This window comes from Aythya ferina (assembly GCF_964211825.1).
Source record: "Aythya ferina genome assembly, chromosome: 9".
Lineage (NCBI taxonomy): Eukaryota > Metazoa > Chordata > Aves > Anseriformes > Anatidae > Aythya > Aythya ferina.
In genome coordinates, this window is record NC_140305.1 from 15,999,164 (window position 1) to 16,021,873 (window position 22,710).

The 22,710-nt window shown below is 33.9% G+C and overlaps 1 protein-coding gene across 4 annotated transcripts in view; it reads right to left on the reverse strand.

The window, feature by feature from the left end:
- The window catches only part of OPA1 (OPA1 mitochondrial dynamin like GTPase), a 52,668-nt gene that overhangs the window by 27,688 nt on the left and 2,270 nt on the right, over window positions 1-22,710 (reverse strand). Inside the window, exons 2-20 of one of the 4 annotated variants that reach the window (XM_084529202.1) lie at window positions 21,479-21,797; window positions 21,055-21,151; window positions 19,803-19,910; window positions 18,524-18,577; window positions 17,807-17,874; window positions 12,171-12,281; window positions 7,269-7,322; window positions 6,734-6,838; window positions 5,711-5,797; window positions 4,653-4,766; window positions 4,211-4,291; window positions 3,710-3,784; window positions 3,336-3,407; window positions 3,091-3,190; window positions 2,408-2,538; window positions 1,786-1,858; window positions 1,622-1,694; window positions 1,192-1,307; window positions 525-589 (exon numbers count right to left, since the gene is read on the reverse strand). In XM_084529202.1, coding sequence (XP_084385328.1) covers window positions 525-589; window positions 1,192-1,307; window positions 1,622-1,694; window positions 1,786-1,858; window positions 2,408-2,538; window positions 3,091-3,190; window positions 3,336-3,407; window positions 3,710-3,784; window positions 4,211-4,291; window positions 4,653-4,766; window positions 5,711-5,797; window positions 6,734-6,838; window positions 7,269-7,322; window positions 12,171-12,281; window positions 17,807-17,874; window positions 18,524-18,577; window positions 19,803-19,910; window positions 21,055-21,151; window positions 21,479-21,797 — 1,903 coding nt within the window. The remainder of the gene's footprint in view (window positions 1-524; window positions 590-1,191; window positions 1,308-1,621; window positions 1,695-1,785; window positions 1,859-2,407; window positions 2,539-3,090; window positions 3,191-3,335; window positions 3,408-3,709; window positions 3,785-4,210; window positions 4,292-4,652; window positions 4,767-5,710; window positions 5,798-6,733; window positions 6,839-7,268; window positions 7,323-12,170; window positions 12,282-17,806; window positions 17,875-18,523; window positions 18,578-19,802; window positions 19,911-21,054; window positions 21,152-21,478; window positions 21,798-22,710) is intronic. The other 3 variants (XM_084529203.1, XM_084529204.1, XM_084529205.1) reach the window with 3 other exon arrangements.

Consider the following 22,710-nt stretch of genomic DNA (forward strand, 5'->3'; position numbering starts at 1 on the left):
GCCTAAAATGGTACCTTCTGATCATGTTCTGGACAATGTATGTGCTTGTCATAAGCTACCCTGGTTTACCATGCATCTTCCCACCCATCTCTTGCATGCCTCTGGCCAGGCATGGCATTTGAATATTCAGGGTCTCTATAAAAGAATTAGAGAATGGGATCATAATTGTTTTGTTACTCTGTCTGTTGGAAAGAGCACGGAATGTAACGTCTCTTTGTCAGTTCTATTAATCATGATCACAAAGAAACAGATGTATTCCTGTGGGCAGTTTAGGTCAATTAACTGTATACTAGATAAGTGAAGGACTTGTTAAGCATTAAATTACTACAACTTTGAAGTGTGCTATGGGAGAACTCACTGTTTCCTTCCCCTAGAATAGTTTACACTGTCCTTACATTTTAAAGTGTTGGTAATTTATGCTAATTTTAAGAAACCTTTACAAATGAGATTAAAGGGCATGAATTTTATCCCCCAGTCTTCAAAGCACTTTGTAGCAAACAAATTAAACCAGCAGTGTAATTTACCCTGTCAAGCTCTCGCAACCGGGGGTAATTGTTCTTCCATTCGGTCTCAAGATTGAAACGTGTGGCTGCAAAGAGAAATCAGAAAACAGGCCTTAACTTTTTAAATTGTCTACAGGCACTTCATGACTATTTTAAAAGTTTAGAAGTTACTAAAATTGCAACAAATATTGCTTATGACAAACCTTCCAAATACTTCAAGAGCATCTATAAATGAATGATTTTTTTTCACCATCTGTGCTCATACATTGTGTCTACATATTGCAGGATTTACACATCACAAAGTGGAAAGGGTATCAAGAGTCCCATTCAACTTACAACTCTGCACTGACCCTGTGCAGATCTGACTGATCAGATGGTATCTGTACTTAGAATGCTATTTCAAACAACATTTGAAGGTAGCGAAAGAATTGTGCTTTGCCCCCAGAAACCTTCAATTTGTTTTCTTCATAATTATTGACTCCTCCGGGTTTTATAGCAAGTCCTTTACAGCATGAATTATTTTTATTGTGCTTTTGTAAATATTAAATGAAGCAGTTATCATTTCATGAGAAGTTGTCATCATACAAAACAATTGTCCAAGCACAACGGCAAAACACCATTATGTGCTTGTGGAAGAACAGTTGTAACAAGTTGCTATTTCACTTTGTCTTTTGAAGTCGATGTTTACCTTTAAAAGCATCTGCTTGCTGCTCCACAGACTCTCTCACCATTTTCCAAAAGCAGTCTGACACAGCAAGACTTAAGTTCTTTGTTGTTACCTGGTGTGCTTTCAGCATAGATGTCCTGTAAAGACAGACAGCTATAGGAAACTATTCCATGCACACCCATGCTTCCTGGACCCCATTTTCTCTTCACAAGAAGAAAGCTTTGCTTTTTTCTCTCATCCTCTCTCTCATCTCTTTCTTTCTGCTCACTGACAGTGAGTATTAGGTAACAAGACTAGCTTTGTCACCTCAACAAGGTGCTTAATTTAAGCAGAATTCATCTCAAATAGCACTTCTGCACTGCAATCTTCGTAACATGTTCAACAAGAAAATCTAATGCTAGCATCTACCAGCACAGGCCCATTTTAGTAAAAGGAATAAATTTCAACATACTTCAACAACTTGGAATTTTGAAAAAATTCCTCTTCATACTCTTTAATAGATTCAATGCTTTCACTGCTGTTTCCTGGAGAAAGAAAAGAGTGCTGCAACAGTTCTATTTAGACAGTTTTCTCTGCTATTAAAGAGAAAATAAGCAGAGCCAGAGCTCTCTTTACCTTTTCCAGTAACAACTGCAAAATAACCCAAAGCTTTCATTGGGAAGAGTTTGCCTTCAATTATCTGCTGGATCTATGAAGATAAAGGATAAAAACACATGGTGAATTTTGCATAGAGATATTCTTTCCTTCAGTGCAGTTTTACAGCCAGCTGCATACGTATGTAAGCATAGATTACTCTAAGCAGCAGTTTGTCAAGGGACTGTAAGTTCTACTGATATTTAAAAGAAAAAAAAATAAAATAAGGCGGCATAAAACAAATAAGGCATAACATCACAAATCATGAAATAAAGTGAAAAAGACCATCTGAGAATACCCTAAAGCCTTCTCAGCAGGTTCCACTTCCTGAGGTCACTTACATTAAAGTAATCACTACAAAAGCATGCTGTAGCAAAGCTGTAACTTGACTAAAGTCATGTCACTGACCACCAAAAGCAAAGCCTAAGAGAGATTAAAACAGAAACCACTCCAAAAAAATCATATCGAATGGAGAAATAAGCACTCAAAAACTTCCAAGAAAGATAACAGAGGTCCAATATTTTTGACAGTCCCAAACATTTTTCTGTGTGTGACTTTAGCCATCATAATATGAAAAAAAAAAAAAAAAAAGGTTTCAACTCACCCTGCTTGGGCTAGCCACATTTTTCTCAGCAAGATCAACTTTAGTCAGCACAAAAATCGTCCTTTTTCCTTGGGGATCCATTTGGCTGACTAGGTCTGTGACAATACTGCGTTCTGCATCCACTGATCCATCTAAAACAAACAGTTGTATTTTAGGGACTATATAAGGTGACTCACAGTACTGAAGATATGGTAGGCATCAAATAAGTTTCACATTACAACTGTAAAACAGTAAAATTACACATGTATTTAACTTTTGGTTACACACACTGAAAACTTGCTTTGTTCCCAGTATCATAAAAATTTCACTTAATTGTACTAGTATAAGTTCCCACCAAAACTAAAGGTTACACTATTTGCCAGCTTGTTCAAAGATTAATCTCTTTCACCATCTGCTACCTCCAAAAGCACTTTTGTAGAAATCTTGGATTTGATTACTATCACCGTTTTCTTTTTAATGATAAAAATCTTATCAAAGCTTCTGCCGTCACAGACAGAAAAGATGCCTGAATTTACAGAGAGCCATTTCATAACATGCTGCTTTGTACACTGCATAAATTCCTTGCATGGAAATAAATATATAAAATCAGGAATTTTCCAAAAGGAACGTAAGAATTAGAATTAAAAAAACAAACAAACAAAACAAAAAATTGACACTTGGATATCCATCTAGATTCTTGTTACCTTGAATACAAAGGATGATGGCATTAGGATTCTGCATGTAGGCCTTGCTGATGCTGAAGATAGTTTCCTTTGTATCCGGAGCCATACCTGATGTCACAGTCTTTTATACAGAGATATACATTTAAAGGAAAGAAGAAAACGGAAAGATATAAAAAAGGAAAAAACAAACATTAAAACAGTTAATGTTCTCAGTAATAACATTACTTGCAGATCTTAAAGATTTTTTTTAAAAACTGCATACTTACACTAATGACTCCAGGTAAATCAACCAATACCATTCTCTGCAAACCAGGACCTTTCACACTTAAGGATATAGTCTGTGAAGTAAAATAGAAATGAAATATTTATACATACACAGAGCTACTTTGTATGTTTATTGTGTATTAAGTACATATTTACACACACTTTAAGCCAGCAAGTCTGCAATTTTAAATAGGAGGTCCAATTTTATATGCACATATTTGTGATATAAACTGATTTTAACAGTTCAAACACACTTTGTGTAGGACAAAGCATTAAGTATATACAGATTGGATTTGCTGTAGTCTGTTATTTGAAGAATACTTACAGAAGATATACATGTCAAACATTTAGTAGCAAATACCTGTACAAGCCTTACCTCAGTGCTAACAGTGCACCCTTCCTTCACACTATTTCTCATTCTGATTTCTATTTCATTTCTCAAAGCCGCAAGCTGTTTCAATAAAAAGCAAAATATCAGACATAATATCTCCCCCAACCATGACAGAATAAAAATGACAAACATAAAAAGAAACTTTACTTAGGGATTGTTCAAAATCTGTTTATAAACATGAAAAAGTATGTCTCATACGCATCTGAAAAACATGCATGTTGAATAACTAGTTTGGTAAATAGGACATTAAACTGCAGATTACCTGACGACCCTTGTATGGTCCCCAGAATGTCTCCTCCTAAATCGTTCTACCCATCTAAGTACTAGTCAAAAATCCTATTAAGAGATAATGTAACACCTAATATAATGCTTTTCCCCAGTCAACACACTTCACTCTAAAGAAACAGGGGCTAACGTAAGATACAAAATTTTCAGAGAATTAATGAAAAATCACATTAACTTCCAGTCACCTCTTTTTATACTTACATCCTCTTCCTTAGTCAGGTCAAACTCCCGAGAGCTGTCTTTGAATAAAGCCACATGGTGGGGACCTTCGCTAAGGGTTACCTGAATGGTAAAAGCCTTACTTGAGAAAGCATGGTAAAACTAACATGGAGAAACATCCAAAGTACATAACATTTATAGACTTCCCACTGCAGGCGGACATAAGTATGTAACACTTACTCAGCACAGAACTACTTATACAGTAAATACAGGAGTACTTACAGTAAGAACTACTACTACTCTGGTAGTATATACATGTAAAGATCCCATATTGGCCTGACAAAGTTTTCTCATTAACTAACAACTCACCTGCTTAGATAGAGGCCATTTTATAAATGAATGTTCACATATGCTTCAACTAATGGCTTAATTGGAGATAGTACAATACAGTAAATACTGATGAAGAGATTATGACATTTCTTACCTTAACAGGGGAACGTGTCATCATCTCCCCAGACCCTCGAGGGAATATACGGGCTTGAGCAATCATTTCTAACACACTGGTTTTTCCTGCACTTTGATCTCCAACAACTACCACCTTAAGAGAAAGTTTAAACAACCATTGGCTTTCAGAAGAACATTTCAAAAGCTTAGACAAAAGCTGACTATATCTATGTTAATCCATACCAATGCTGGCTGTATTATGTTTGACAACAAAAACATTTGTTTCAATATAGAATTCTTGAAAAAATGCTAACTTTTACTCAAGCAAAAACTTTGAATTTTGCTTCAGACAGCACAGTACATACAGAAGCCTATGGACCTAATCTACCAGGCCATCAGGAAAAAGTGCATGATGTTCTCATGGAAGCCAGTGCGTCTCTGCTTGTGCATAGCCCTTTCAGTCAGGTGAAAGGCTCGAAATCAGTCATTTGGTATATGCTGTTTCTGCCTTGAAACTGCCTTGACTTACTGTCACATCCCATCTTATCAGTTCATTATAGAAACTAACAATGCCAGAGGAGGCTGCACAAGCAGGAAGCATTCCCATCTCTCCACTACACCATCAGTCAGATGAGGCAACCTCCCCCTCTCCAACAGAAGCACTATGGTGGGGAATTTGGGGAATTAGCTGGGGCACCTTTCCCTTCTCAGCTCTCTGCTGATACACACCCTAAAAACAACTTTTTTTTTTTTAAACAAACAAACAAACAAAACAAAACAAAACAAAAAAAACACAAAGCTGAGCAGGTTGGGGTACACTGAATGAGACTGTTTAAAATAAAAGGTTGAGCACAGCAGCAATATCAGACACGGTTTTATCCATAAGTCAAGGCAGACTTAACATATTGCATTGGTTACTCTCAAACTTCAACACTTAAAATGGACAATATGTATTTATGCAAAACCCCAGAGTTCCAAAAAACCAGTGTAACTCTAACCTTTCATTATATTCCAGAATAATCTAGTGTTCTATCCAGTAAATGTAAGATTGGTCTCTAAATTAAAGAAAAAAAGACAACTGATTTTTTATTGACTTACTCGAGGTAGGTGATCTTGAGTGTTATAGCTGGCATCATAATCAGACAGGATGTCAAGTACTTCAGAATACATATCAATCAAAGATTTCTACAAAAATAAAACAAAAGCTAAAAGAACACACTCAGATAACTAACAGAACAAATATTGGATTTCGTCTGTACATAATATAAATTAATCTGTAAAAGCGTGTTTATTCTCTCCTCAAAGAATAACAGACAGAACCCTAAACTATCTATACTGCAGCACAGATTTGGTTTATGAAATACAATACCACATAAAGTCACCCCTTACCTTCTTTGGATAAACATACTACAGCTGCAGATGTATCTTGGATGAAAAAGGAAAATTAGGGCTCTTACATACAGTACAAGAGAGCAACAAGGATCAGGCTTCACGAAAGCTTCCGAGTACAAAGCTGAACTGAATTTCTTCCATTAAACAACTAGATTTAAGTTTTCAGCTTGTTGAACAGTAAGCATTAAGAAAGGTATTGAACTATCAACTTTGTTCTGTAAAAATAAAAATTTATTGTCTTCAGGTTTCCAGAGGAAAGATGAAGACCCGTATCGATCAAAAGCAAAAACCATACCTTGTTAAATCTCTATGGATTTATACAGGACCATTAAAAGATGTTTCCTGACTCTGTTACTGAATTCCTACCAAATTCAATAATGCTCATTACAAAGCATGGAGGTACCAGATTATGTGTAAGAAAAATTGGAAGCATATTTACTAGCAAATATAGTGAAGCTACACAAAAAATAAAAAATATCCCACAAATTGTATTTTCCATTCAGATAAGTTATTTAGAACTGATAATCTTTCTGCTCTTCAACTGAACCCATTTTCCAAAAGTCATATAGTTCAAAAAATCTGGTATATAAAAGCCTTCACATGTCAAAAAAAAGCACAGAAATGTTATAACAAATGTTAAAAGTTCATATATGGATTAACAGATAAAACTTAGAATATCATTACAGAAAACACATTGTATTTCTATACTAATGGTTAACATGTAAGTACCTTTAATTTCCTCTGATGAATTCCTTTGTCATCTCTTTGCAGTACCAATTTTCTTAATTCTTTGTTCTCTTTCTCTAGTCGCTCCAGCATTCGTTGGTATTTGAGCTAGAAAACAGTGGTACAAATGCAGTGTTATAATTACAGAAATAGTACAGTTTAGCAAAATTTTACCTATGAAAAACAAAAGTTAAAAATAAATATCACTTGTAATGAAACAGCACTTCAGGCAAATTCCACATTTCAGGAATCTATAGCATTGAAACAAGGAAGGTATTCTAGGACATTATGATTATGCATTTCCCCTACTCCTACACTCCCTTCTTACATTCAGTCAGCCCTGTCAAAGAAAGAACAGATTATATTAACCTGTAGTCTGGGCCAACATGGTTAACCCTGTATACTGAAGTGTGGTTTTTAATCTTCCAGTTCTTAATTTTTACCTAATACCTTAAATTTCAGACATATATTAATCTAGTAAATCCGAAACTGCTGCACACAAATAATTACTTAAGACATCAGTAACTCAGAAAGTTACCTGAGTGCGTAGAAGTTCTTCCTGAAGTTGATCAATCTTCTCTTTGTCAGAAACCTATGAAGAAAAATAATCATGGCTACTAACACATTGTTTAGTTAATCCATTGCAAGTAACCAAATCACAAATCACAAACTTCATTTCACATAAGATTGATTTTACGTGCATTTTAAAGCAACTAAGATTCTTCAATTTGCATTTAAAAATTTAACGCTGATGGAAAAGTTACATCTGCAACAGGAGAATCACATGAAAAGGTCTAAACTCCAGCGCATGCAAACTCAAAAACCCTTCAAGACTTCGTAGTAGGAAAGTGGGCTTAGGGGAAGAACAAAACTTTGTACGGTGTTCGGTTTTCTGGTCACTAGCCTAAATACAATTATGTGGTCAAACTCCCAGGATCTCTTATGCTTATGTCCTGAATTAGCATGTACTTAATAAGATACAGTCACTAAAACACCTGCTTGTTACAGAAAGGTGAGTGTTCACCATTTCTGAAACTTCCAGGGGATTTTTATTTCAGATTTGTTTTTCAGAATTATAATCCTAAACATTCATGTTCAACTTCATAAAATATAGTTCTCATAGTCTTGAAAGGTAGTTTTAGATTTATTTAAATTACTTTAAAAACTGGAAAAATTAGGTTATTAGAATACAAAACATTTCGAAGTTCAAGTCATAAATGCAATACAGACATTTTTAGTCAGATACTTTTAAAATCGGTTCATCAAGAAGATGTAATAGTTGTTCAAACAAATCCATTTTTAATAACACAGACAAAAGCATGAACCGTGCAATACAAATCCATATTGTGTAAATCTTTACAAGCAACATGAAACTTAGTGGTTGACTGATGTAATTTAGAAAAAATGATCATCGAAACATCCTTTCACACTGAAAGAATGAATTAGGTAAAGCCTTAATATTTAAATAAAGCTTGTAACATTTACAACTTTACATCAGAAAGAGTGATTAACATGCAGAGGACATCTGTCATTTAGAAAACACAAATCAATTTAGTTACTATAATTTCACTCTAGTTGTTACAGATTAAAAAATAAATCTCAGTTATTCATATTGACATCATTAAGGTATTAAACCTATAATACACCGGATCACACATGCACTTTACAGGAAGCTATCAAGCTGATATTTCCATCAACATCCAATTGTTTTCTTATTCATAAGCAGCAAAGGGGAAGTATTGCAAATTAACTTCCTTTACTTTTCTGCTGGTTAGTTAAGTGATAGCAAGAGTGCATCAGAAAGGGAAGCTTAGCACACACAATTTGATGCCTGCAGCTACGGCACAGTGTATGTAAATGTTTCTTTACATATACACACACCTCAAACACCTAAGAGACATTAAAGGGAAAATAATAACAGAAGGGCAAAGGGAATAGCGTAGGGTATCAGGAAAAAGCAAGAAAATAGGAAAGCCAAGGTGCACCATTTGGTACAGATTTTCAAAGCAGCTAGCATCTTCCCACTCTCTGCTCTTAAACAAGCTCTTTCTGAAAGTATTTCAGGGGCCTTGATGCATCTTTGAAGAGCATACTTACAAGTGGATTATTTCTAACCACATGAACAATGTCTTTTATGTGCAGTATACTTATGTTAAACACAGTAAACAAAAATATTGCACTCAGCTACACTTTGCAAGATGTGAAGCAAAGAATTACCTAGCACTTGATGATAATTCTGTGAAGGACAATTAAGTAAGTCATGTTAAAAACATACATCATTCTAGAACTGTTTGTTATTTCAGCTTTTGGTTCAGGTGTCCTTTGAATGTTTAGCTGCAATTACTATGTACAGTATTTTCAACATATAATTCTTAATCACAGAATTACAGAGTGGTTGAGATTGGAAGGGACCGCTGGAGATCACCTAGTCCAACCCCCCTGCCAAGCAGGGCCACCTGGAGCACACTGCACAGGATGGCATCCAGGATGGAATCCTTTTAGTATCTCCAGAGTAGCAAACTCCACAGCCTCTCTGGGCAACCTCTTCCAGAGCTCCGTCACCCTCACAGTAAAGTGTTTACTAATATTGCTAAGTATTTTTTAATTTGCCAATGAAAGTTAAAACTACCATAACATTCTGAAGTATTAACAGTCAGACGTGACTAATCTGGGATTTCTATTTACTTTAAAAACAATGATAAAAACTTTAGTGTTAAAATACCTCTATTTCTCTCTCTCTCTCTCTCTATATATATATATATATTTAAACACATAAATTTCTGTTTAATCCAGTTCATCCACGTTTGGATATCAAGATGCCTCCTTCTTTCCGCAGTGCCACCATAAAGACTTATAACAGAAGAAAACTGTAGGGCCATTTTTAATCATAGATTCCTGCACACAAAAATGCAGATACCTATTTACTAAGATTAGCAGAAGCTTACATTTTATTCTTTTATTACTGCTCACTTTGCACAGTGATTGCTTTCCAGCAACTTTTGTCACATGTTGTATAAAATAAATATGTGCCTCTGAAAATTCAGTACCTTCGAAACTCTATGTATTCTCTAACTAGACTATAAATAATTCTAAATTGATCATCAACAGAAGAACTGCAATGATTTGCAGTGTTATAAATGAAAATACCAATACCTATACAAAACACAGAAAGCATGCACATCACAGCTATACAAGAATAATCAATTACACTGCTAAATATTTATCAAAAGACTGACAAAAAACAATAGGAAGCAATTACATTTCTGTTCTTAATGCCCTCTCCTGATTATAAGTTGAATAATAGTAAGAATTATCTCATAACTGAAGTAGATTTAACATCGAGTAGTTAAATTAAAATGGAAAATGTGCAAGTAAATCAAGCAACAGAACTTCAAAGAATGGAAATGAAACAGTAATTTTCTCTAGCAGGCAAGCAAGCAGAGCCAATTAAATTAAAAAAATAAACAAGGTTAGTTTATGCCCCATCAAAATAACATGCAATGACATATTTCAATGAGAGTAACAATTTCTTCTTCCTAAGATGAATTTGGATAGATGAATCTAATTTACAACCTCTTGTCAATATATTAAAGAAAATGTTTTACCACATCTTTCAACTTCAAGCAAAAAGATTAGTGTGACAAAAAGAGACATTCCTTGTCATTAGGCATGTATACCAAACACCACACCTGAATGCTAAATTAAGATTTGTTTTTTTTTATATGCAAGGGCAGTTAGATTTCCAACACTCAAAACCCACAAAGAAGTACCTGCCTTGGAGGACAGGATAACACTTACAGGGATAGCCCTTACAGCTATTTCACAGCTTGGGAATTGTAGAATTAGTTGCAAGAAAGTGCTAACAAGGTAGAATTTCCATCAGAAACAAATGTAATATCAAGCTCATTTTTTCCCCAATTCCCTTTATTGTGCCAATACATTTTTATATATCAAACACTGTATTGCTTTTACATCTTCATATACTTCATCATAAACTTCAAGCTACTATTCTATACTCCAGTGGTCCGAATAAACAGTACACAATCTGTCAGAGGCTGAAGGAGTTACCCTTACTAAAAAAAAGAGGAAGTGAACAAATAGAGAGCATTTAGACCACTGAAGACATCTCTCCTCTTCTACTAAATACTCATTTGGAAGGGAATAAATGTGAGGATGAAAAAAAATCCCTCCAACTTTTGTAGGACACCCTTTGAGATAAAACCTAATTTCATATAATTGCATTTCCATTGTATTGTTATACAGTGTCTAGATAAACAACTGACAATGGAACACATCAGTTATATTAAATCCAGAGATAATATTAGCTAAATAAATTTCAAAAATGAAATTTGAGGAAAGTTGTGTTTTGTTTTGTTTTGTTTTGTTTTTTAACTAAAGGAAGATTAAGTTTAGGGTGGCCAGTGGTTGCAAATCTAAAATAGAAAAATAATAATACTGATAAAAAAGTAAAATACTTAAATTTAAAATGCTAGTATAATTTCAGAGAACTAATTGATTTAACTGATCTCCTCTGTTAAAAGGCTGCAAGTCATGAAAACTGCAGCTATGCAACTGCTTAAAAGTTTAATTCCCATTTACTGTGTTATTCTTTCTGTGGGAAGTATCTTCAAATATACAGAAGAGTAAGTACTGTATCCAGTGCTCAATTCCAAAGCTGTATGTTCAAAGATATGAGGAATTAAATATTTTGGGGGGCACTGAAGCAGACAGTAAAGAAATGTGGTTAAGAATTGTAGGCTATAACAGAATAGACTACTAAAATATCCCAAATTAGGAAGTATTTCCAATTCGCCTCAGCTCTATAACAGTGAATAGTTCATAAATGAAGTAAAGTCAAGTCACTTGTGGATGTTCAACAACCACAGTATATCAATATAAACTAGGTTTTAAGAGAGACAATAGACAAGCAATATGTTTGATGAACACATGGAGTTTTTAACAGGAGTATTTAGAAACAATTCTGCACAGGCAATTAAAGAGCTGCTGTCACTTTCAGATTTGTAATGTTATAAGCAGGAAAAAAATTTTCCCAGAGACGTATTGCCTACATATAGCTATACTCTGAAAAGATATAGCTATAGTCAGCAAGTAACATCAGAGTTAAGTAAACTGGATGTTTATTCACATACTTTCCTTAAATGCACTTTTTAATATATCAACTTTAAGGAACAGTTTTATAAGGGTAGAGAGCATTCGAAATGATACAAAATATTTGTTCTGCTTTTAACACTCTGCTTGAGTAGCAATTTGGTTAAACTGAAAGAGGACTATACACATGTACCGAAGTTGTCTATAATAATTATTTGGGCCCGTGATCTAATTAGAAGTTAGATTTTTTTTTTTTTTTTAATTTCATATGCAGGAGGCTGAAGTATTCAATTAGTGAGAACACAGTACATATTGTCCCTTAAGCCATCACCTTTCGCTTCTGCTGGTACGAGCCCGTGTTATATTGGCCAGCGGCTCTGCGTGCTTCCTCTTCGTGCTGCTGGATTTGTTGTTGTAACAGAATGAGTTCACCAAGCAGGCTCTGCCATGAGTTTATAATAAAAAGGAAAGGAAAAAATTGGGGGTGTAAGGAGAACAAATTTAAACCAAAGGGCATGACAAAGACAGATGAGAAACAGGTATGAATGGGTCAGTTCAAACAAAACGGAAATATTATCAAGATCTCCTGCTAGCTAGCTGGGACTGGATACAACTAACACAACCATGCACCTTGCAAATCCATGAAGAACAAAATAAAAACATGTAGCTAGATTTTAAAAATATTCAATTTTAAATAAACACTTACATCTAAATAAATAAAATAATTAAAATCCAACCAACATTGCTATAAAATATTGACAAAGGTTTCAGGATTTGATCTCAACTAAATAATATCAGAATTTCTTAAGTATCAGCAATTTTTCACAACTTAACCATGCAGGTATTTAAATAGGGTGTTTTGGATACTCTACACAAAGTGGTACAGAACAGTTAATCAGCTCAACTTTGTCAGTAACGTAAGATGACTTCTGCAATGTAGCCTTCAAAGTAAGAGTAGCAAAACAGTTTCTAAGGCATAAAGTATTCAATTCTGTAACAATCTGCAGTTTAGAATAATGCCATCATAATCCTCCCTGATCACTTCAAAATCTCTGCAATGCAATGCTGATTTCTTAACTATTCGGCATTTCTGTGAAGCTTAGATTTCTTCTCTTCTCCCTCCATGCCAAATATTCCTGCAACAGTAAGTTGTCTTTCAGAAAGTCTACATTGGTTCAAAGATACTATGCTACCTTCTGGAATTTTATGTACAATTTATTTCAGATAATGTAGATAAAAGAAAAAATAAATATTCAAATTAAGGACTTTAAAAAATGTTACATCTTCTAAGAAAACATTCAGTAAAATGGTGTTTCAAAAATGTACTAAAGAAGTCAAAACAAATCCTGGAATAAAACTTTGATGTAAAAAGTTCAAGACATCTGCCATCAATTTATACATTAGGTGCACGAAATACACACACAGGCATGTACACATAAGCATAAACAACACAGGAGAGAATGGATAAAAGACGAGACAATCAAATGACCAAATGTAAACATTTGTTAAATAGCAATTTGTATAACATTTCTAGAATAGAAAAGTCTCCACATTTGTATTTTATTGAACCACTTTGAGATTTAATAAATCTCTTTACTGGAAGATGGGCAAACACATTTGAACTGTGCCAAGAAATTGAATGAAACAATTGTTCAATTTCACTTCCATAGAGCATCAGAGATACCCACACAGGTATACTTAGTATTAGAAGAACAACAATAATATTTTACCATTTCACAAGCAAGGTAATTCTTAATGTAACCTAGCATGGCTCCTTTCAAAATTATGCTATTGGTCAAGAAAATGCCAAGAAAAAAAACACACTGAAGAAACCTGCCACGAAGGCCTTTTAGCATTTAAATGAGCACTGTAACAGAAGTTGTTTGAAGTCACCAAGTGTAACTATTTGATATGAAATTACTTTCCAGGAGGTCAGGTTCATCTGACTCTTACTCTGTAGCAAAATATGAAAAACCTTTTCCAAGTGAAGTCACCCCACTTAACAGAGTATTCAAAAATACTCAAAAAGGGCGAGATTGCTTCTAAGTAACACTTTCTTCTTTGTATACATGTATATCAGTCAATAACATTGTTACCTTTGTTTTCTAGTTCTTACTACATAAGTTACAAACCAAAACAAAATCAACCAAACAGTGACAACAAGAAAACAAGAAGCAGCTTGAACAGCACACAGCAACACACAGCAACACACACAACACCTAGCCTAGTATGAATTGGGATATAAATAAAACTTTTTACAACTCCCTGCCACTGTTCTCCCCTAGCCTTCAACTCTCTAAATCAGTCATTCTTATGTAAAACTAATTATTTTCTAAAATAAGAATTTCATCTAGAAAATCAATGCTGATCAATTAATGGGATTTAAACTAACAAACTGTTTACAAGCATTATCAATCATCTTATCAAAGAAAGTAGAACAACACTAGTTGACAAACTTGGTGGCACAAACTCTGGAGAGTCACCATGAGAATCTGGGTGCACAATAAATAACCCAAAACAAGTGTAGTTACAGTATCAGCAGATACTTTAAAAAAAATCAAAACACACTAGTTTACATTTGTTAAATTTGCTGTACGTCAGTTGGATACGACTATCTTTTAATTTAAAAGTTCCTCACAACTGAAGTATGTGTGCCCCATTTTCAAGAGTGACCAGAACCCATGCCTTGTTAAATTGGGAATACAACTGGGCAATGAATACAGAAGAGAAAGTTACGTAAACTTTGTCACATAATTTAGAAAGAAAACAACAACAACAACAAAAAGAAAAAAAAGAGAGAAAGCTAAAAAAAAGCTTAAAACAATCCTACTCCAGGAGACAACCTGTCAGCTATACAAAGAGTACCAGAAAATGGCCCTGGAACTACATAAGCAGGAATTTGCAAGCATATAGGCATCACTTTTCCTGTCCACCATATATGTATTCTGGAAAGCTTTCTATACAAGGGAAAGAAAGTACTGCCTGATGTCTGCAACTTTGTCCGTAGTAATATTACTGCCCATACTTGGAAAGTACAAAGTTACTTCTTACTACTTTTCAAGAGCTACAGCTACTAACCTAGTTTTGTTGTTGTTGTTGTTTTTCCTCCTCTACAAGCTGCATCAGCATGTAGTTTTGATTTGATGTACTTTTTTTTTTTTTTTTTGGATAGGAAGGAGGTTTATATGAATCATAAAGATTCTGTAATTTCCTTTATTTTTATGCTCACTTGGACATCAGCTAGCCAAGTTCCAGAGAAATAATCAGTGGACAATTTGTCCTTATGGATATACTAATCATCAACAACAACATAAAAAGAAAATGTACAGAAGAAGCATTCCAGAAGTTAGGTCACAAAGAGGTCATAATCATACTACATCATAGAACTGGAATGAATTCACAGTACAACATTATTTTCATCTGAACTGCCACATGATGGGTGGAACTGATACCCAAGTCAAGTGACACTCCTTACTAAAACCTCTTTCTCATGTAGAATTCCTGTGCTGCTGCTTCCACTTACTGAAGGTGACCCTCTGCTGGCTAGGCAAGGCACTTCAGTCATTGCCAAATCCTCCGCAGTGAACCAAGGTTCTTAAGGCATGAGATCGTATCAAAGTGTCACAGGCAGAGAAAGGACTGTGTGGTTGGTTTTGAATAATACACATTGAATTATTCATTTACCTAGGTTCTAAGCCCCAAATCCAAAGTTGAGTCACATTTTGTTTATAGCCTAGATTACAAAGAAATTTTTAACTTTGGAGCTTGCTTGCCTTAATAGGAAGTTGAAACTGTTTAAGAGTTTTTTTTGTTTTGTTTTGTTTTTTTTTTTTCTGTTTTGGTCTGTGTTTTGGGGGGGAGATAGGTAAGTACTGCAAAAGAATTTTTTAAGAAGGCAATACTGCCATTTCAGTGCAAGTCTGAATTATTCCCACAGTACAAAACACACAACACAGTAAAATGTTTTACTATACTGGAGCTTTGTATAGCTATCTTCTTTCTCTGAAAGCAAATTTTCTTATTGAATCCACATGGAAACAGATTTAAATTCAATTTATTTAAATTACTGATCTAAGCACTCCAGTAATTTTAATTTTGTTTTCTTTCCAAAGAGTTGTACTTCTTGTATCAAATGAAAAGTTACCGACTAAACCACACATTAGTTGGAAAAGTAGTTTGTTCTAGACAATTTTCACTGCTCTTACACTCTCTCTCATTCTACAGAAAGTTTTTATAGCTCTGAGGACAATGTCCAATTCTACAGATCAGAATTCCTTCAAATGACAAATCCCTGGATATTTGCCATTACTGATCTTTCCCTAATGAAAGGCTGAAAACAGCTCATCAGCTGATTGTAAGACATACTTAATAACATAGCATTGTATGCATCTGTACAACAACAATTTTTAAACTAGTATTGGTTGGCAGTGAAAAAGCATTGTATGAAAAAAGGCCATCTTACTCATTGTCTAGAAAATACTATTGCTTGCCAATAAACCAAGCTACTGTGGTATGTTAGCCATTCATATCTGTCTTTTTTGAAATATTATGACCAAAAATGATCACACTAATTAACAAACAACATCTTCTAAATGGAATTTGTCATATATAATTGGAATTACAAAAATTATTATGGCAGACTAAATTTTAAAACTCAGACTGGTTTAATATGGGCTGATATTTTCTCTACTGCAACTACATTTTTCCTGGCAACATTAAAATGCAGTGGTCACTGTATATGAAAAAATAGAATAATAAGTATTAGTGATAATACTAGCACTCAGTAAAAATCTCAATTAATTTACTTACTGATGACAATAAATTAAGATGACCATTTCTTCACAAATCCATAGTTAAGGGATGTTTTTTGTTTTGTTTTAAACAGTGAAACCTGTGCTAAGCAATCATTGAAGAGAAAATTTTCTACGTATGGACAGTTTATTGACAAGGAGGAAACAAAACCTAAATTTATTTCTTATGCAGAAATCTGTCAATGTTGCAAAAGGGAAAAGGATGTGAGCTTTGTACAGGTTTCATTGCATTTCATATTGCCATGCAGAATGAATGTAGAACGTATACATGCCTGCATATACAGAAATGTCTTTCATCTAAAACTCTATTTCCAGTTCAGTAAACAATTTTTCAGTTGCAAAAATAAATATTTAACAATTTACAAATTCCCCGATACGTACCATTTTCATTCTTTTTTTTTTTTTTTTTTTTTTTAATTAAAAAAATATACAAAGGAAAAATGAAAAGCCTTTAGAGAATGAGCAACATTACCATCAAGGATTTAAACAGAAATAACATCTAGTATTCATTAAAGCAAAAGAATTAAATTAAAAAAATTAAATTTTAACTTCTTTACTTCAATGAAAAAATGCTAACACTTTTAGTTATTTAAATACAGTAGCATTTTCTTTCCATGAAAATACTGTAATATTTTTCTTCCAGGAAATCTTAACAAAAAATGTGATTATACACTTTTTAATTAAATTAAAAAAAAAAAAAAGAATTCTTTTACAAATAGAAATTCTTTATTACAGCAGAGATCCTTCAGTAAGAATCACAACTGTGAACGTGGCAACAGAAATGAAGTTGCAAGCAGAAAAAAAATGAAAATAACTGTAGAAGCCTACAGCAACTTCAGTAATAAGCTAACAGTTCAAATACTACTGAGAGTGTGTCCTGAGAAATTCCAAATGCACACAAAATACCTCAAATGACCTTCTTTGAAAACAAGTTTCTGAAGAATGTAATACTTAAAGATTTTAATGACTGCCTACACTTTTCCTTACACTAAAATGTGTTTAGCACTGTACTGTTTATATATTAAAAGCACCAATGCATTCTCTTCAAAGATAAATTCTACTAAGCTGCTTCAAACAAATATCTACAACTAGCTGTTAAAGCACTTAAAAAAACCACTACCTGTTAAGAAATTTGTATTTGCTTGAGAGTAATTACCTTCTTGTACTGTTTGTCATTGTCATATCCCTGGTCTGTAGCTCTGAATGCTGTTTCTCCAGGAGAACCTAGGACACAATTAGAGAAATTCATTACAACATGCAAAACACTCTTAAAAAAATTAAAACTACACCTAATCAATGTAAAATAAACCTACATATTACTATTACCCTATGTATTATTAAATCAATAACCTTGCTATCAACCCAAAAATATTCACCACAAGTAACTGAAAACAAAACTCAGTTTAAAACTCATTTGAAAATTTTATTTCAAATTTAAATTGTGACTCAAAACAGTTATTATCAAGAGGGAACAGGCAGCATCAGCTAGGCTATTTAATCTCTAAAAGCTTTTTTTATTTAATTTACTTATTTCTGATACACAAGAGGATGATACAAATTCAACTGTATCATTGTAACGATTATATATATATAAATACACATACACACATATTCTTTTCTACTCTAATGACATGTTTTCAAAATAAGCTTCCTAGAAAAAGCATCTGCTAAGGACTATGATAGAGAAGCATCAACTACTCATTCTCACAGGGGCAGATCTAAGAATTTTTTTAAATAGTTGAAAGGTATTTGTAACTCAAAATTAATTGAATAGTTGTGTTTACACTGATATTCACTCCTCTTAGTACAATAGTGTTTTAAGAGTTTGCTTTAAAGAGGCAGGTTAGGGGCAGTAAAAAGGGCTTTTACACACCTAACAACAGAAGTAGATCAGAAGCTCCTATGACTTCACTAACCAAATTGTAACCTGTGAAAAATCAGCAGAAGAGGGGAAATAAAAATTATAAATACAAAACAAAACGCAAAATAAAGATGAGGGATCTTTGTCTCATTTGGAGGACCACAAAACCATAAACGGCAGCTATGCCCAGGTGAATATGCTAACAAATTCCATTATAGTAGGTGATACCTCACAGTACCGGTCAATAACACGCCACAGTTTTAAACAGGCAAGATATATAGGAGATTGTCATCTACTTGTCAGTCTGTTGATCTTGATCCCCGCTGAGTTTGTAATGAGATGAATTAACTATTTCCATCATTAACAGTATTTTAAGAAAATGAAAACACACTTCTTAGGTACACTGATATGCAAATATTCTCAAAAACACGTAAAGCGGTGACTACGATACCCCAGAGATAAAATCTTTCATAACTATGCATTTATGTTTTTTGGTAATTATTAAGATATACATCAGAAAGAATCTTTCATTCTGTTACAAGAAAGACTGGGTGAAGTTTTAAGCTGTGCTAAAGAACACGTCGGATAACAATGATGAAATTATTTTTATAATTAAAGTCCATTGGTTAAAAATGTCCTATTTAAATCTAAAATTTTAAAACCTCTAAGTGTACTAGTACATGAACACAGTGGATTGACAAACCATGCCCCTATTTTGTGAAGGACTTAGAACTCCCACATACCCCATTGAAATGTAACCTCTACCTATAATCTGAATCTCCTAGCCAGTGTTTCTACCTGGACACAGCTCTAGAAGATATCACACAACCTGAAGATGACCTGGGTTACAAGTCTCTTATCTCACATGCTTGCAACGTTAAGCACCATCATTCTCTTAATTATCCAATCTGTCCTCCTGTAACAGCTATAGCATAGTACTGTTACTACTGTCCACTGCCACTCACAGCTTCTGCAAGTTCCAGCAGGACACTTCCACCTTCTATGACTTACTGAAACATTTAACTTTTGATCTGTTTGTTTAGAGGTGCACAAGAATTCTGTTTTTCTATTCACAGTCACATTTTGGTTCCCAGCACTTGCTAACAGAATTCTTGCCTTTAAAAATCCATTAAACTTACCTGTGTCCATACCACTTTGAGATGAGGTATTCAATGAAAGGCATGCATTTTGAGGATCCACTTTCTTTTAGCATCAAAGGACATAGCTGTAACCTCATCTTGTAATATCTTATGTTCTCAAAATTAAAACTAAGCTGAAAAATTATTCTCACCAGGAGAAAAAAATCCTTTCAGTGAAGCGAAGCTCTCTCCAATCTTGTCAAAGTCAGGCAGAAGTTTGGCAAGGTCATCGGCATCAGGAAGGGCTTTGATAATTTTTTCTAGGAAAACAGTACAAAAGCTAGTGAGCAGTTTCTCTCCTACTATTGTTGTGAATAGGAACAGCTTAGGCTATAAAACCTTGTAACTGTTCTGAGGCATACCTTTCTCTTTTAAACTTTTATAAATTTATTTATTTAATTAAACACTGCTTTCCACATGCACCTCCCCCCATCAGTGTTGGGAAAGAATATCAGATCTGAAAACCCAACTGCTTTTTTAGACTTTGAACTTTCTGATAACTTGGCTGCCTTATGTACTTTAAATTCTGTACAACTTAATTCTTGCAGTTCACCACATTTCATGCATTGCCTCACATACTTCAGAAACAATGTTTTTTAAATTATAGGACGGCATATCTATGCTATATGTTTTAAGAAAAACTTATTTTTCAATTTTATAAATAACCCAATTCTGCAGTTGTTTCAAAAAACCACCAACATTATTAATTTGAGAGTATTATAAAAATATAGTGTTCACTAGCAATCACAGAAAAAAAACACTTGTCTCACTTCTTCAACGCAATGCTCAAACACATAGTGGAAACATTCACAAACGTTTTTTAAAATACCACTACCTAACTATTCTCATATATAAGAGGTAACTGATTGTTTTTTAGACTTCTGAGAATATGTAAGAAAACTAATGTAACTAGAAGGTTCAGGAAAATAAAATCTATATTTTTCTTTACTCTGCATCTTCAAGATAATTTTGCAGATATTTCTATAAATTCCTGTGTTTTCAATTAATTATTTAATTATACCTACTTTCTACTTGTCTAATTATATTATTTGTTACTCATTCATATAGAGAGAACCTTGTGCATAATAGTGCCAAAACGTGTCCCCTTGCTCATGCTGGAAGCGTGCTTTGAATAACAGCAGTACATGACAAAAGAAAGGACCGAGAATGTTCTCAGACGAAAAGCTGAATTATGGAACTTCAATGCTAAATAATGCTTAATTTCTTCAGACAAACAGAATGATACAACTAGCTTGGTATGACATACCCCAAACCCTTTAACGATACAAGCTCACCCGAATTACAGCTATAACACTACTATTATATTGGAGCCAGGCACTAAGAACCACATCCTTGTGTTTAAGTTGTGTATGTGCTAGTATAACATTTTAGCTTTTGTGATACCGAAGTCAATATGTTCGTCAAGCTCCCAGATGAAGTCAGGTACAATCCACTTATAATCATCAAGATCAGGCATCATGTCCTTCCACTGATCATATGTCTAATACAAAAAGGAAAAAAATACAATAGAAATAGAAGAAATGCACATTTGAGCATATTTGAAGCGTATGAGCCATCTATTGAACAGTAGTACCTACATATAAAGCATACTAACCCACCATCTTTTAGATATGTATAGTATTATTCAGGTCTTTTAAAATCTATACTAGTTCTCTCAACAATCTGTTTTCCAATTTCACTCATCTTTCGTTTCATTAGTTAACAGAACAATGAGATTCTGTATTTTTGTGGATTAACAACAATTAGTGTTCTGAAACCTGTAACAACAAAAATAAACATGCATTGAATATCCTCCAAAGATAAATACCTTTTTAGCTGTGTAACCACCACCTACAGCAGATCCTAATATAATGTAGCGAATTCTGAGAAGCCTTGATGCTAGTCTAGCTAGCCAAAAGTTCCTGTAGGACTGGTATCCATACTTTACATTTAAAAGTTTTGTTTTGCGAAAGGGAAGACGATTAAGAGAAGAGAACTGCTGAATGGATATCCTTAAGGGAGGTCTTTGAAATTTTGAACTTGGATAGTAGGGATGATGTATACTTCGGGAAACAAGATGCAAATTTTGTAGTGGTGATTTTCTTTTTATTCCATAGTTGCTCTTGGCTAGACTCCGGCAGATGACACTAAAAGGTAAGAAAGAAAAACTCTCAGTAACAGATATATTCAACATACAATTAACTCAATAACCTCTTTAGAAGCAATTCACATTACATTGTAGCTGGTTACAGATAAATTAGAGCATCATTCTGAATGTCCAGCAATCATTGCTATGCTACCAGGAAAAAAAAAAAAAAAGCTGTAAACGGTATTAAAGGGTATAGCGTTTCCAGCGATTGCAGAAAGAACACCTTTAATCCCAGTTATGAACTCTGCTGTTAGGTGAGTTTAATTTCAACACTGGATTAAGACAAATCATGTCAATGGTAAAACACAGTTTGGCAACAAGTACTTAAGAGTCCACAGATGACTATGATCAACTTCAATCATAAAGGAAAACTTGACAGTTTGGCTTATTTTGTTACTGAAAACTAACTTTTAAAGAAATTAACTTTTTTCAGACTTCAAAAATCAACAAGCAGACAAAAACACCCTTTGCAAAACACACGTTACTTTTCTGGCAAAGCTGATTCTCCTGTGGAGTTGAAGAATGTACTCGAAGAAATCTTTCAGTTTCTTTAATTTTCTGTGGTTCTAGGTTTATAGCATTATTGTTTTGTCTTGGGTCATGCACAGACAAGATTACTTCCAGACATGCTTGCACCCTGTCTGTTGAAGACTTCAGTAAAATAATTCAGATTTAAACATTGGGAAATTTCAGTGTGAACAATTTGATTCTGAAAACAGAACTCAGCAATTAATACAATAAAACACAGAACCTTATCAACCCTGCCAGATTAAACTACACATTCAGGTTGGAATAAAGCTCCTTGTACACCTTCATTTATGCTATCTGCATGCTTTACCATTTTGAGGTAGCTTTGCTAGCTAATGGAAAATAGAACAGTTAACATTAAACCATTTACTGGATGCAAAATA